The following is a 16,574-nucleotide window of genomic DNA, read 5'->3' as shown; positions in this document are numbered from 1 at the left end:
AGAATCATGAGCGCTATTTTGACAGTGTGAATTATGCACATATTACAGCAATTTCATCTTCATTCACGGAGAAGACGCGTACGATACCTTAAGCAAGTACACCATTGATGACTGAGATGCGGTAAATATTCGTGTGTGATTACTGTATTTTCATTATCTAACTTTTATTCCTATTCTAAAGAAATCCATACGCCTGGTATGATCCTTTCGCTGCAAGAGGAATTCCTGGTGAAGATCTGCTCTCGTAAGTAATTACATTCTTATGCTACAATAATCTCCCTTTATTCCATTCCCAATAAGAAAGGGACTCAATTTTCCAACCATTCACTAAGGCTAACGCAACAGTAAAAAATACGTAAATATATATGCCAATGTTAATATTGCCTTTTACATCACGGTTACCATCGCAGCTCGCGTTTACCCGTGTCGGCGGCGAATGATTTTCAGTCATTTTTCAATGTTTACAAGTGAAATAGTAGTTACTCCCCAAGTTGAAGTTTATTCAGAATACAAGTAGTGACTACATTAAATGTATAACATAATATAATGATAATATCCATTACGTGTCTACAAAATGTTTAAATACCGCGACTTATTCCCACCCTGTAAGTAGAAAATAAGAAGTATTTTAATTTTTTACCTGGCTAAAACTGCCGGTAAGGAAATTGTTTTGTGAGAGAAGATAATTTTTGCATTACCTATATTTTTAGATGAGTAGTCGAATTGCCCTGAATTGCTTTTTAGCGTAACTATGGGGGGATGAGGGGATAGATCCCCCCCCCGCCCCAAAGCCTCAGAGAAAAAAAATATTCAAAGCTATTTTATAGTTTTGACATGTAATCACTACTTCTGCTTAAAGTTAAATCTTTAGTGCCAAAATGATGTAAAATGTATTTCCAGGCATGTAATTTTAAATATGTGCCGTTGACCTCTCCCCCTACTCCTCCCCAGGCCATCCCATCTCCCCCAAAGCGTATTTCTAGTTACGCCACTGGATAAATATAATTTTTCTCTGAAAGAAGTAGCGAGATATTTATGGGCATTGAGTAATATGGCAGGCTTTTAGACCACAATGCGTCGTTGGTAGTATTGTACTTTTCTTTCCGGGGAATACTGTACAGACTGTCCCAAGTGTCGTGTGTCATTTTTGACCTGTAATTTTAGTAACTTTCCGTAGAGCTATGTTCATGAAAATTGGCACACTTATGGGAAAAGGTCCTAAGTTTTGTTGAGTGTAAGCAAAATTTTAAAATTTTGACCATTTGACCTCACAATTTGGGTCCAAACCAAAAATTTGAATTTGCCTTATGGGGTTTCAATGTTAAAAAAATCGAGATAGAAAAATGTCTGAATTTCATTGACCAAGGTGTCAATTCTTATGGTTTCGGACCTGAGAAACCCGAAAATAACAATTTTATTTACGAAAATTCAACCGTTGACCCAGTAAGGTCACCGTCAAGGTCATAAGGGTGGCAAAAAGAATAGCATACCGTCAAAGGTGTCGATCTATGGGTTTTATAGGGTGCCCAAGTCATTGGTATTGTCCAAATACCCGTATTATTCACTAATTGACCTACGAGGGTCACAATGGGGGTCAAAGGTCATAGCGTTAAACGTCGGGCTATCGTGGCAACTAACGTGTCAAACCATAGGTTTTGAAGGGTCCCAAAGTCGGTTAGGCAGTTCATAGATCAGTATTGTTAGTTTTTTGACCTCCGAGGGTCACAATGGGGGTCAAAGGCCATAGAGTTAAACGTCGGGCCTTCATAACAACCAACGTGTCAAACCATAGGTTTTGAAGGGTGCCAAAGTCGGTTAGGCAGTTCATAGATCCGTGTTGCTGGTTTTTTGACCCCCGGGGGTCACAATGGGGGCCAAAGGTCATAGAGTTAAACGTCAGGCCATAATGACAGCCAAAGCGTGGAACTATAGGTTTTAAAGAGTGCCCAAGTCAGTGTGGCAGTTCGTAGCAGTTTGCATATTGTCGATTTTTTTACCATCGAGGGTCATAAGGGGGGTCAAAGGTCACAGATATATGTTTTGAAATAATTGGAAAACTAATTTCCCCAACTAAGATTTTGAAGGGTGACCAAGTGAGTGGTGTAGTACACATATCCACTGCCTTTTCCGACAAGCCTCCCTTACCCTCTTAGTTTCACGCCGTTCTTGATTATTTATTTCCCTAGACATCCTTTTTCCCGGCTCTGTGTCCACATTCTTCCACTACATCTCTCTTCAAAGAAGGTCCTAAGGAGGTCTAACGCCACATAGGACTTTCTTTATAACTACGCTGAAATCCCATTGGTTTTAAAGATCAACAAGCAAATAGCAAAACCCATTCATGCCGCTTTTCATTTAAGTATTAGACCTCCATTGGTAACGCTCAAGTTAAGGGTTGCGAGTTTTTCCCATGAAAGTCCTAAAAATATGTTAAATAAGTAGTTAAGAAAAAGTCCCAGTTTGACTGTAAAGACCGCAACCTTCTGACTGACCCTCGTCCTGCAAACATTACTGGCTGCAAATTTATCAGGACCTCACTTCACATTCAAACTTGCAAATTGGTTGGGTATAACACCCAACAGTCTTATTGCTATGTCTTGGCCTTTCCATTAAGATGCTTTTGCCGCTGAGTACTATTGTCCGCGCAGCGTGTACTGGACAATTCCAGGTGTGCGATGTAACAAAATTTAAATATTCTAAACTTGAAGCCCTAGAAAGTGTAATGTTGCAGCTTCGAGAAGAAGAGCATGTCAATCAAAACCATTTCTGCAATTGGATGGTTGACTAGCCCAATGTAAACTACATGTTCACATTTCAGTTTATAATCCTATTATTTTTGTCGTTTAATGATATTTCTCTTTAATGGTTAAATATTTATCACAACGCATGATACAATCAAAATAAAAGCTGGATTTATCCATTTCTTTTACGTTTTACCTTATGGTTTCGGACATAGCCAATATCTTTTTAAACGGAGTTTTGTCTTTCACTTTGAGCTGCAAATCAAAATGATGTTTAGAGAAATAAATGATCAACTTCGGCATGAAGCTAAGATGGCATGGGAAGCCTGCCGGAAAGCACAGCGAGGAAATGGAAAATTTTTGGAAGGAAGGGGGGTAAGCGCATTGCATATTTTCTTTATGACCTTTGATCCCCATTATGAATTTCGGAGATCAAAAAAAATCTGTTATGCGGAACTATGAACTGCAAAATTGACTTGGGCACCCTTTAAAACCCATGGTTCCCTTTTTTGGCTGTCATGATGGCCCAAAGTTTAACTCTATGACCTTTGGCCCCCATTGTGATCCCCGGAGGTCAAAAAACCAACAACACGGATCTATGAACTGCCTAACCGACTTTGGCACCCTTCAAAACCTATGGTTTGACACGTTGGCTGTCATGATGGCCCGAAGTTCAACTCTATGACCTTTGACCCCCATTGTGACCCTCGGAGGTCAAAAAACCAACAATACCGATCTATGAACTGCCTAACCGACTTTGGCACCCTTCAAAACCTATGGTTTGACACGTTGGTTGTTATGAAGGCCCGACGTTTAACTCTATGGCCTTTGACCCCCATTGTGTCCCTCGGAGGTCAAAAAACTAACAATACTGATCTATGAACTGCCTAACCGACTTTGGGACCCTTCAAAACCTATGGTTTGACACGTTAGTTGCCACGATAGCCCGACGTTTAACGCTATGACCTTTGACCCCCATTGTGACCCTCGTAGGTCAATTAGTGAATAATACGGGTATTTGGACAATACCAATGACTTGGGCACCCTATAAAACCCATAGATCGACACCTTTGTCGGTATGCTATTCTTTTTGCCACCCTTATGACCTTGACGGTGACCTTACTGGGTCAACGGTTGAATTTTCGTAAATAAAATTGTTATTTTCGGGTTTCTCAGGTCCGAAACCATAAGAATTGACACCTTGGTCAATGAAATTCAGACATTTTTCTATCTCGATTTTTTTAACATTGAAACCCCATAAGGCAAATTCAAATTTTTGGTTTGGACCCAAATTGTGAGGTCAAATGGTCAAAATTTTAAAATTTTGCTTACACTCAACAAAACTTAGGACCTTTTCCCATAAGTGTGCCAATTTTCATGAACATAGCTCTACGGAAAGTTACTAAAATTACAGGTCAAAAATGACACACGACACTTGGGACAGTCTGTACATTGGTATTGTTCAGTGCCTTAAGAAAAATAGTGCGATCAACATCAGCGTGGCATTATGATTGTGAGTCAGCCATTTATGGTGGTCATGAAAAAACATAATTGACCTACCCTTTTGAAATGGAAAAGGGAATATATTTGATTATTATTAAAGGTATCCTGTTAATCCTGGATTGCATGGAAGATTTTACGAATCACATTTGCAATTTACGAATCACAATTGCGTTGTGGATTCGAAAGCAGCGGCGTCGCGTCGGGAGGTTGTCTCGCTGAGGGCTGGTAGCGCCTGTACCAAGTAACTGACTCCTCCATTTGGCTAAGCGACTCATACCAGTTATATCGAGACGCCACTTGACTTCACCACTCTTAGGGGCGGTCTGGCCCGGTCGGCAGTCGCCGAGGGCACAGAGTTTAGGGGCCCTCCTCAACGCTTGCGTCTATCCTGAGGTGTATTTGAAAAGTGTAATAAAAAAGATAAAGATTTCTTAAATCAAACTAATTTTTGCCATTATAAAATTCTGCCTTTTCATTAGTCGATTTGTTTACTACATACTCAGTGTAAAAATGTAATGTACAAATAAATAAAATAAAAGTGACCAAATATAAAAGGGAACCTGGTCCTTTTTTGAAAAGGGTGATTCACAAAGGTTATTTTAGAGAATTTTTTAGATTTCAGTGCAGTTTCAAGGAGTAAGTTCACTATATATATTACAGAACCACACTGCATCGTTAAAATTTATTAGCTGTGAAATTCTCTCTATTCATAGTATGTTTTCTTAGGAAATGGCTACTTTTATCAATTTTTATCTAGTTTTTAATACTCATCATGAGCCCCAACCGAGGGCCCCTAATCACCCCAGACCGCCCCTGCTCTTAATGTACCATTCCAAGTCCAAGAGGACCCCTTCCATGAGGATGAGGCATGCACTGAGCCTCATGCTAGATTCCATGGGCGTACCCAAGGAGGGGCAGGGGGGGGGGGGCAGGTGCCCTCCCCCCTAGAAGCAAAAGTTTGCACCACCCCTAGACCATGGCTTGCCCCCCACCCCTAGTTATGATCCTGGGCAGGAGCGGATCCAGGATTTCTTCAGGGGGGGCACAAGCAAGGCCATATCCAGGATTTTGTTCTGGGGGGGGGGGGGGCACAAGTATACCCTGTAATACAAAACGAACGCAATTACAACGGGACCGTATTAAAAATATTGCATATCTTTTAAGGTTTTGGGAGGGCACGTGCCCCCCCCCCCTAGATCCGCCTATGATCCCGGGTACGCCCTTGCTAGATTCTACGGAAAAATTGAAAGATTTTCCTTCACCATAGTGCGTCTTTCTTCTGGCCCTTCCGTAGATACATCAAAGTATGGTTTCGTTAGTAATCCGCCCTAATGATGGCGTTGGGATTTCCCTCCCTTCCAAGCGACTTAGGCTGGGAGCCATTGGAGACTCGGAGGCTGCGCGCTAGGCTTAGATTGTTTGAACAATTGAGAATGGATATCTTTAAGAGCGACACAGAGAACGTAATATTAGAGCCACACTATATTTCCAGGTCCGATAGAAGCGATAAATTAAGAGAGATGTTTTGCCGAACGTATAGATATGGGAATTCGTCTTTCCCCCGAACCATAGAGGACTTTAATAAACGCTAGTCCCAACCTCGTCAGAGAACTTCATTTTTTTTTTTTTTAAGCTGTAAACGGCTGGTGTCCTAACACCCCCTGCCACACGCCTTTTAGGCGGCTTGCGGGGTATTATGTAGATGTAGATGAACTCTATCTTCACCCCGGAGGCGTCGACGGGCGGCTCTTTCCTTTTTTCCTTCCCCACCAAACTCCTCCACGGGATGACTGCGCGTATCATTTAAGGTACTGGGTTCCGTCCCCGGTGTTTGTAATCCCGCAAGGGCCCACCCTGGATCCGCTAGATTACCTCTCCCGTACACTCAGGCCCATTCTAAACCAGTGTCAAAAGACGAAATCGCGCATGAACTGGAACCAATGCCATCAATTGTTTGTCTGCACGGGTGTTCTATACACTACGAGGACAGTGGCGGATACAGAAAAAACTCAAGGGGGGGGCGCAACATATCTTGAATTGTTTTTAATTTTATCGTAATAAAAGATGATCAAGTCACAGGCAGAGTATATGAAAATTTTATTTAAAGTGATTATAAACATGTAAAAGACAATGCCATCATATGATATAAAAAAGTTACAATTGTGGTTTTGCAATGTTCGGCAATACATGCGGACCCGCAAGGGGGGGGCGCGCGCCCCCTGTGCCCCCCATCTGTATCCGCCACTGCACGAGGGCGTTAGATGACGACTAAGCGTCGTTGCCGTCGACGGATGTGCCAAAGATGCGCGCGATTAGGTCGCTACTCTAACTAAACTTATTACTCTAACTAAAAAGTAACTAAACTTGGACGTAGCGTCTTTCCCGCGATTGACGCGTGGCTGCTCAAGTTCTGCTCATATTAAGTTGAATGGCTGACAACAGCAGGGGCGCAGCTAGGAATTAAGGCTGGGGAAGGGTTAGGTGCAACTAATACCGGGGTGTGTGGGGGTATGGAATACCTTCAGGATAAGCGGTAGGTGCGAGATTAATAAATTGCGGAATTTTAAGATAAATGGTCCATAATGGTGAGTTTTACGGCTTTCTGAGGGATGTTTTATTAATCCTTACACTATTCTATTAGCGATATCAATTCAATTAAGTAAAATGGATTAAAGTTAAAAATTTCTCTGAGCTCTGGGGGGGGGGGGGGTTATCCCCCAAACCCCTTCCCCTCGCTGCGCCACTGGACAACAGTGCGAATGGACATGTTTGACACAGAAAAGTCAAATGTCTCTACAGACATTCTGTACTACTGAAAAACTTATCGGTGTACTTCCAAAGGCCGATGGACGGTAAATGAAACGCGCCATTAGATAGTCTATCTGATAACTCCGGGAGCGTCCACCAGCGCCTTTTTCACGTTTTTTCTTGAGCAATTTTAATAAATGAAGTTGGACAAGGTTATATTACCCTAAACAGTTTGGGTTGCCCTAAGGGAGATTTTGCTCCATGAGGGAAGGAAGGGTGGAGAGAAACCAGCATTTGCATTACACTGCTCATTAAGGCCGTTTTACACGGGGCACGGAATTGCGCAGGTTAGAGCTGCATTAATTTCTAAAATGGGGTGGAATAGCGCGAATGCATGAACGAAATTAGAACGGGCTATTTTGCCGTCTCGCATCCACGCATTCTCGCATGTGTTCTAGCAATTCACCGCTTTACATGACGCAATTTTGATTGCGCCTTCGCACATACGTCAGACTGCGCAATTCCGTGTACCGTGTAAAAAGCGGATCGGAAAAATCGATTTTTTTTCAAATCCATCTGGCCCAGTGAAAAAAGTTGTGGGACCCATCAAAAATAAGGTTTGAAAAATTTGGGACCTCTCGGTGAACCCCTGACCCTCGCTCAAATGCAATTTAGGGGGGGGAGGATCAAAATTCTAAAAATATAATATTTTATGGTCATTCCCGATGGATTTTGCCGAGTTACTGCCTAATCAGTCCAAAACTTTCGTGCATTTTGACTTATTTGCCACCGTTTAGCCACAAAATGCCTAATTTGAGTCCGCGTCCGCAAAGAAAATATTCAACGGCCCACGCAGCGTCGCGGATACAAGAGCGGCAGGCCGATCCCGTCCCCTCCCCGCTCGCTTCTCCCACTCCCACGCCTCGAATACAGCAAAATTCATCCCGCGTGTGCTGCTAGGAGGGCGTTCATATTTGATAATATAAATCGGAAGATGGAAGAAGGTAAAAAAAGGATGCGTAGTGAGACGACTTGTCCCTTATTTGGAGTCTCGTATGCGTTGTACAAATCGATGTTACCAACTTTTAGAGAAGTGATGAAATATTTTTAGATCCGAGAACGCAGGAGAAAAGGAGCCTACGGTATAGGAAGAGGCCTCTTGAGTGGCTACAAAGGTGTGCGAACTTTGGATATGCGCTTCAATTCCGGTAATGTCCGACAGCTGTGACTAAATGGATTTTGGGCGAAGGCCGCTCGCATCCCCTTCCCGCTCGCCTCTTCCACGCCCCAAATGCACCAAAATTCACAGCAAGTGCGTCTTTTTTCGTTAGTCTAACTAATATTTAATGCTTCAGCATTGTCTGTGAAGGAACAATCACGAAAAAATTACTCAATTATCTGCTTTTCAATCTGTATTTCTTATGTCGGTGCCATTCCTCGTCTTTCGCTGCTGTCATTATGAATCTCATTTTTTGCAATCACCGAGACATATAACTACCACTTTGTCCACAATTAATACCTGGTCCAGTCATGAAACTTGAATATTAATTGAAACATATCTATTCCTTTTTTTCAGAGATGTGGAAGTATTCTTTGTCTTAACCCTGGTAGTGAGTGGGTTCAATTTCCTTGAATTCCCACGTGCATACAGCATATCAGGGATTTCCAGTGGACTTTTTATAACCATTGCGGTGACAATAATTACAATACATTGTAATTATCTTTGGGTGAGTTTTTAAATTTTGTCTCTCATGTAAATCAATACTAACCCTTAGGATGTGGGAGTTCACGATTTTAGCTGCCAGCCAGTGCAGAAGAGACCCTCTATGCAGGAGGCACCCCCTGCCACAAGGGCTACTCCGGTAGAATTAAGCCCCTAAAGGGGCTTAATTATGGAAGGGGCTGTGTAATTTTAAAGGGGCTTAATTCTACCGGAAGTAAGTAGTGATCCTTATGGTGAGGGAAAGTGACAAAGTGCAATAAGCAATAAAATATTTGGGTAAATGCCTCAGTCAACATGCAATGTTATTTGTAATCTTATAATTGTAATATCTACGCAGAGACACCAAGTGTTATGAAGGTGAACTATCTTCCTCTTTGTATGTTTTTGTTTTACTTGTATTTCCGGTTGTCGTTGTTCATCCGTGATCGCGAATAGACGTGTGAAATTAATATCCGTCTTATTTATTTCCAATCCTGATCCGTTCCTACATGCAAAACGTATAAAAATGTTCCTGCACTCTAAGGGTTAATCCATAACCTGGTGCTTCAATTTTAAGCATCACCATAGTGGGAGATAATTTTAGTGAAGAGTTCTCAGGATCAGGTCTGGAACTCCATAGCTGCTGCGATCCCGAGAACTCTTTACTAAGTCCATTCACCAGGAAAGCACAAAATCTTTCTTCACCTACTTACCTCTACTGGGAGACAGGGATGCCGCAAAAATATTGGGGGGGCCCAAACCGGGGATCTTGCCCCGGGAAATTTTGTAATTAGTGAGTTTTAAGTTTTTTAACCATTTTAGAAGAGTCATATGATCAACATTAGAACCCTGATAACTCGAATCTCGATATCTCGACACTCCGGGGAATATCCACAAGCCTGACACATTTTTTCCTCACACCCATAACGAATTTTTGAGGGGGCTCGGGCCCCCTCAGGCCCCATGGAGTCGGCGCCACTGATGGGAGATAATTTGTTGAGATAGGCTGGGAAGGGAGCATATACTTCAAAAGTTTTATTTCAGAATGGAATTAAAAAAAAAAACAGGAATTCTTGGTGCATCTCAGAGTTTTTTTTATTTTTACTTTTTAATTTACTATTTTTGATGTCAGGTAGAATTCATTGATTACATACCATGAAACAATAAAGTACTCCCATTTACGAAATTTTCACAATTAACAGAAGATTCAAATTAGCCAGTCACTGTGAAGAGCAAATGAGACATAATATATGTATCTAACGGCAAATTACACAAAATTAACGAATTATGCATGTAATATGCAAACACAGCCGTAACAATTTTCCCAAACCTACTTCCCAATTCCCCAATCTAATTATCCTCCCAGAGACACAATCTACTATAAGAATACTTTTCCATCTCTGTTCAATTTTACCAAAAAGGTTACTTCTTTGTCTCATGTGTCCCCATCTATTTTTTCACACATGTTTTAGTATTTTATGTTTTCACTTTTCAAAGGCTAATAAATACGCAACTATAAATCCAATACACACGTATGAGCAACAAATGATACTTTCAAATTAATTCTCTTACAGGTGAAATGTACACATGAAATCTATTATCGTGTCAAAGTGCCACAGCTTACATATGGAGAAACAATTACCCTAGCATTTAACAGCGAAAATGTGTTGCTGAGGAAATTCACCCTCGTACTTGTGTAAGTTTTTGCATTTTATAATAGAAACCTCTATCAGGCATTATCCATTCTACTTATTATTCTGAATTTCAAAGCACTGACCATTTATTTTATTTTTTTAGGTTTTTTGTAAACATTTCTCTGTTGATCACATACTTTGCAATATGTTCTGTTTACCTAAATGAAGCAAGTTACAGCATACATGAAATAATGGTATTTATGGTAATGTTTTTTTCTTTAATAGCTACTAATGAAGACCCATTAATTTATTTCGAAAACAATTAATTCACTTTCAGTTTTTCAAACTATTTTCTATAATGTTTTTCTATTTTACACTACATTTTTAAGTTTTTCAAACTGCATATTTACTACTTTCATCATGAGACAAGAATACCAATATTGGTGTGATGCAGCTCTTCACTATGATATCCCGCTAACTTTTTCATATTTGAATACTTCTTCTGTTTTGAATCCTTCATAACTGGCCATATACAACTCCTTGGGGGGCTTCATTTCCCTGTTTTCCTTCTGTCCAAGTTCTTCTGCCTTACACTAAGGACTTCAGAAAACTTCCCTTTCCTCCCACTTTTCTCAGGACTTCTTCATTAGGTATGTTATAAGGAGTTATGGCAGTGGTAATAAGATTCACACAGCGTTAGTTCAACAAGATATATTCGGATATAAACGGATACAACTCAATGGTACATTAGGCGCGAACACACACAGAGAGACCACTAGCGTGCACCGGAAGTGCGCGCGCACACAATCGACAAACATCCAATACAATCGATAGTATCGAACAATCGATACAGGATCATAGCAGACAGACATTAAGAAACTATTGAGCACACCCTTCAACACTCCCCTTTGCTCATAGTTGCAGCCCCAATTCTTTAGTGAACTTCTGAGTCTTTATACGGTTTAATCCCTTGGTTAAAATGTCAGCTACATTTTCAGAGCTTGGGATGTGCTCATAAAATATTAAACCCTTGGATACACAGTCTTTGACATAAAAGTAACGCACTTGGACATGCTTTGAACTTTCGGCAACAACCTCATCTTTGGACCATGAAATGGCTCCCAGGTTATCACAAAAAATTTTACATGGTTGAGGACAGTAAAAGGATTGCCCTAATTCCTTCAACAAGGATGATACCCATACAACCTCTCTAGCTGCTTCCTGCATTGCAACAAATTCTGCCTCACATGTTGATTGAGACACAATCTTTTGCTTCCTTGACAACCAAGACACAGCACTGCCAGCCAGTATAAAGACATACCCACTCCTGGATTTTCTGTCCACTGTGCAGCCTGCGAAGTCTGAATCACAAAACACCCTTAAAGTTTTCCCAGTCTTTCGATAAACAAGTTTCAACTCTTTCGTTTTGAGCAAATACTTAAACACACGCTTCACAGCTCTCCAATCAGACAAAGTAGGATTTACACACTTTTGACTTAGTTTACCTATGGCACATGCAACATCTGGACGGCTTACCGTGGCAACATACATTATATGACCAATAGCTTGTTCATACAATTTTTTATCAAAGGGTTCATCACAATCAATATCAAAACCAGCTTCACACTCCTTAGCTAAAGGTGTTGACACCCCAGTCTCATTCATAATATCAAATAACTCTAACATTTGACTCACTTGGGCAGATTGGTCGAACACAACTGTCTCACTGTCAGGCATATGTAGATGAACAGAAAGAAATTGGGTGTCAGAGCCCAACATTTTGACATCCAACTTTTCTTTAATCTTGCCCTTAAAACCTTCAATCATAGACTTTTTCCCAACAATCAAAAAATCGTCAACATACACAGCCACAATGAGATCCTTAGTTTCATTTACATATACACATGAATCACTCAAACAAGGTTTCAAGTCCATACCCTTCAAAATATTGTTTATATGTTTGAACCACATTCTCCCTGCTTGCTTCAACCCATAGAGACTTTTCTTTAGTTTGCACACATATTGGTTCCTATTCTTTCCCTCAATTTCGAAAAATTCAGGTTGCTCCATATATATGTCCTCATCTAAGACACTGTTCAGGTAAGCACACTCAACATCAATGTGTTCATAACACCATTCATTCTCAGCACAGAGAGCAAGTAAAATCCTCAATGTTCTGCGTTTTATAATTGGACTGAAGGTTTCAGTGAAGTCCACCCCAGGTCTCTGCCAGAATCCCCTTGCTACAAGTCTAGCCTTAGGTCTGTTTGAGTCCCTTTTAATACTTAGAACCCACTTACAATCGATCACATTTGTATTTAACGGTCTCTTGACAATGTCCCAGACATCCTTTTTGTAAAGGTTCTCTAATTCAGCCTCCATAGCTAATCTCCATTTTCCAGATTCATTTCCCCTTAAGGCATCATTTACAGAAATGGACACACACAGATCTTGAGCCCTACAAATCATTGCAATGTTCCCACAACAGGAATGAGTCTTTTCTTTTCGAGGTCTGGAAGACCTCCTAGGAGCAAGTACATTTTCAACTCCCAAGTTAACCCCATCGTCAAGTACCCCCTCATGATTTTCATCTCCATTCATCAAGTTCTCCAAGAAAAAATCATCATCTCCTTCCTCATACTCACCATCACTCTGGACTTCAGGCTCGTCCGGGTCAAAGGTCCCTTCATCATCCACATGCCATATCCAATCATTACATCTCCTTGGAATGTGAGTGATTTCACACATCTCTTTACACGGGAACACCCTCTCCTCAAAACGTACATGACATGATATAATGACACTCCTACTTTTTGGCAAATAGATTCTGTACCCCTTCACTTCTCTATCATATCCCACAAAAATACCTTCATCTGCCCTACTGTCAAACTTATTTCCAGTTGGACTCACCAGATACCAGACCTTACAACCAAACACTCGCAATCTAGAAAGCTCCCCTTGGATGTCAGCCTTCTCTCCTTTCCATAATTCCAAGGGAATTTTGTTCTCAATCGCAGACGATGGACACAAATTTCTGATATGGCATGCTGAACTTATTGCTTCAGCCCACAAGAAAACAGGAAGCCCTGCTTGAATAAGCAAACACCTTGCCATTTCCACTAGTGTTCTATTGGCACGTTCAGACACACCATTTTGCTCGGGGTTTCTAGGCACACTTTTCCGATGCAGAATACCCTCAGCCTTCAAATAATTCTCAAACTCAACACTTGTATATTCGCCACCATTGTCTGATTGAAAAGCACTTATTTTCACCTGATGCTGAGCCTCAACCTCTCTCTGGTATTCTCTAAAGCATTTGAATACTTCACTTTTTTTCTTGATTATCCTGACATTTGTGAATCGAGAGAAATCATCAATGAAAGTCACAAAATAATGACCTCCCCCCAACGATTGACACTGTGCCCTGCCACTTACGTCACTGTGGACAATTTCTAAAGGGCGTTCACAATTGTGATGAGCAACTTTCGGAAATGGCAACTTAGTCATTTTACCCTTTACACAGACTTCACATAACTCATCGTCCCTCTTGGAATCCTCTTTCTTGAGATCAAGACCTGGGATTCTGTTCATAGCGCCTTCATGGAGATGTCCTAATCTCTCGTGCCACAACGTACTATTGAAAGCTTTGGCCTGAAATACTTCAATTTCTGTACCACCATTACCCTCGTCATTGACAGAAACATTTGCGACGTAGTTCTCATCTGGCTCAGTCTCTAAATAATACACATCATTTTCTACTAAGGCATTGAACAACACATCACCGTCATCATGCTCTCCAATAGCTTCATTTAATCTGAACACGGTCTGTACACCTTTCTTCGCCAGCTGTCTGACAGACACAAGATTCACGTCCAACTCAGGTACCCACAGAGCATTTGATAGTGACAAGGTCCAGCCCCCACAAGAGTTTGCTAACTTGATGACAATAGTTCCCTTCCCCTTCACGGCCAGACGTCCCTTTCCAATCTTTACTTCTCCGGTGGCAGGTTGGAAATCGAAGAAGCGGTGACGGTCTGGCGTCATGTGGTTCGAAGCACATGAATCTAGGTAACTAACACACTTCTTTGGGAGCGTCCCCTCCTTTCTCGTGTCTCTCCCGGCGCACCACATTGGTAAGAAATGTGGCCCCACTTACCACACTTATAGCATTTCTGATCAGCAGTGCTCCTCTGCTTTCCGTTGTTGGCTGCTCTCGTCCTGCTGAACTTCCGCGCTGCCAACGCACTGCCATGTTCAGAGGACTCCGCAGCATTAATCCTTCTCTCCTCAAGCAGAAGGTCTGACTTCACCGCCCTCGACGTCAGTCTCTCATTGATCTTTGTTATTCTCACATACGTAGAATACTGTGGATCCTTCACGAGTCCCGCCAATATAAAAGAGGCCACAACGTGGTCTTGGAATACGATGCCGTTTTTGGTTAATTTACCGCAGAGCTCCTGTATCCTCCCAGTGTACGCTGAGATGTCCATCGCCTCTGTCTTCTCAATGCTACCCAGCTCTCGGAGACACATAGCTATATCCATGGATGTAGCCCTCCCATGAATCTCTTCTAAGGTGTCCCAACACTCCTTGGCTGACCTCAAATGGCTGATGTCTGTGAGATACTCCGGGCGCACATGCCGGAAAATGTATGCGCGAGCCTTGTTGTCCTTGCGCATATTTTCTGGTCTCTTCAACTCGTCTGCACTCAGCCCCGGGTTGATTGCGTCCCAGCAGTTCAGAAAAATCATCGACGCCTCTGACATGGTCCTCCAATATTCGTAATTATCCTTGCTCAGGATTGGATTCATTTGCCTATCCGAATCCAGCAACTCATCTTGATCCGCCATGGTCTCGCCTTTTCTATTATGTCCAATTTACCGAATCACTAACGTCTATCACCACACAGCACGATCCCTGGGCCCATAACCTGTTACAAGGAGTTATGGCAGTGGTAATAAGATTCACACAGCGTTAGTTCAACAAGATATATTCGGATATAAACGGATACAACTCAATGGTACATTAGGCGCGAACACACACAGAGAGACCACTAGCGTGCACCGGAAGTGCGCGCGCACACAATCGACAAACATCCAATACAATCGATAGTATCGAACAATCGATACAGGATCATAGCAGACAGACATTAAGAAACTATTGAGCACACCCTTCAACAAGGTACTAACCTGCTGGATCCATTTTATCATCATCATTCTTCAGCAGCACCAAATTTCGAATTTAATCACTCTTGCCTCCTCTACTGCACTGAATATTCACACCTATCAGCCACATGGAAATATGTCAGAGATGTAACATCATATGAATGGGCTGATTCACCAATCTTTTTCCTTCCCATTTAATGTCATAGTTTGACAAAGAGACCCGTAAATTTTCATTTTTCAATTCATTGCCTATGTTGCGAGCACATATATCTGAAATACCGTTTACTAGATAGAGACAGAGAGAGATCATTAGCCTCAAATGACACCTACTATTTCCATACCTTCAGCAAACTTAAATTCAATGTTCTATTTCTAATAAGAGCAATTTCCCTTTTGCCTTTACCCCACAGCCCAGTAGGATATACATCAGCTTGGACGCACCTTAAAACTTCTATTACTTTCACTAATAAACTGCCATTCCATATTTCTACTCCTGATACCAATCTTAAGACGGGTGGATGCCTAAAGGAAACTCCCTTCTTCCAACTTGGGCCCATGTAAAATAAAAGGGAAGTCCACAGAAGGACAAGGGTTTAGTTGTACGTTGTTTTTGAGGGTTGGTTGTTATTGGTTGTTGTAAGAAGTTGAAGGTAGGATATATGTTCACCAAAAACAAGCTGAGAAGTAACACCCGCTAAGCCGTAATCCTTAAGAGGACCTACTCAGGAACATTTGACTCTCTCTCTGCTTCAAGACTACATTTACTTCCCGTATTAATCCATTCATTGTCTGTGCAAGCTGTACTTTGCATAATATAACTTATTTTAAACTTTAGAAAGGTTCTTAATCTCTGGTCAACTGAAAACCCGGCAAGATTGCTAAAATGTGCTGCGTGATGGATTGCCATTCACAGAAAAAAATTGGCAGCCTTAACTCTTCCTCTCTCTTCTCTCATAAAGAGATAAGTAGATGATCTGATTCCTACATAGGGATCACTGCATCTCAATTTCTCAAGTCCCTCAAATGGAGCCTATCTTTATTCAATAATATCATCATAAGAGAGGGCCTGAGATCCAAAAAC

At 41.4% G+C, this 16,574-nt stretch overlaps 1 protein-coding gene across 2 annotated transcripts in view; it reads left to right on the top strand.

Annotated features, from left to right (window-relative positions):
- The window catches only part of LOC124168300 (proton-coupled amino acid transporter-like protein pathetic), a 31,706-nt gene that overhangs the window by 623 nt on the left and 14,509 nt on the right, over positions 1–16,574 (top strand). The window contains exons 3-7 of one of the 2 annotated variants that reach the window (XM_046546454.1): positions 49–92; positions 182–244; positions 8,569–8,719; positions 10,269–10,390; positions 10,492–10,582. In XM_046546454.1, the coding sequence (XP_046402410.1) occupies positions 49–92; positions 182–244; positions 8,569–8,719; positions 10,269–10,390; positions 10,492–10,582 (471 nt within the window). Of the gene's footprint in view, positions 1–48; positions 93–181; positions 245–8,568; positions 8,720–10,268; positions 10,391–10,491; positions 10,592–16,574 lie in introns of both variants that reach the window. The other variant, XM_046546453.1, reaches the window with a different exon arrangement.

The sequence above is a fragment of the Ischnura elegans genome, chromosome 11, assembly GCF_921293095.1.
Source record: "Ischnura elegans chromosome 11, ioIscEleg1.1, whole genome shotgun sequence".
NCBI lineage: Eukaryota > Metazoa > Arthropoda > Insecta > Odonata > Coenagrionidae > Ischnura > Ischnura elegans.
This window is presented reverse-complemented; position numbering and strand designations above follow the sequence as displayed.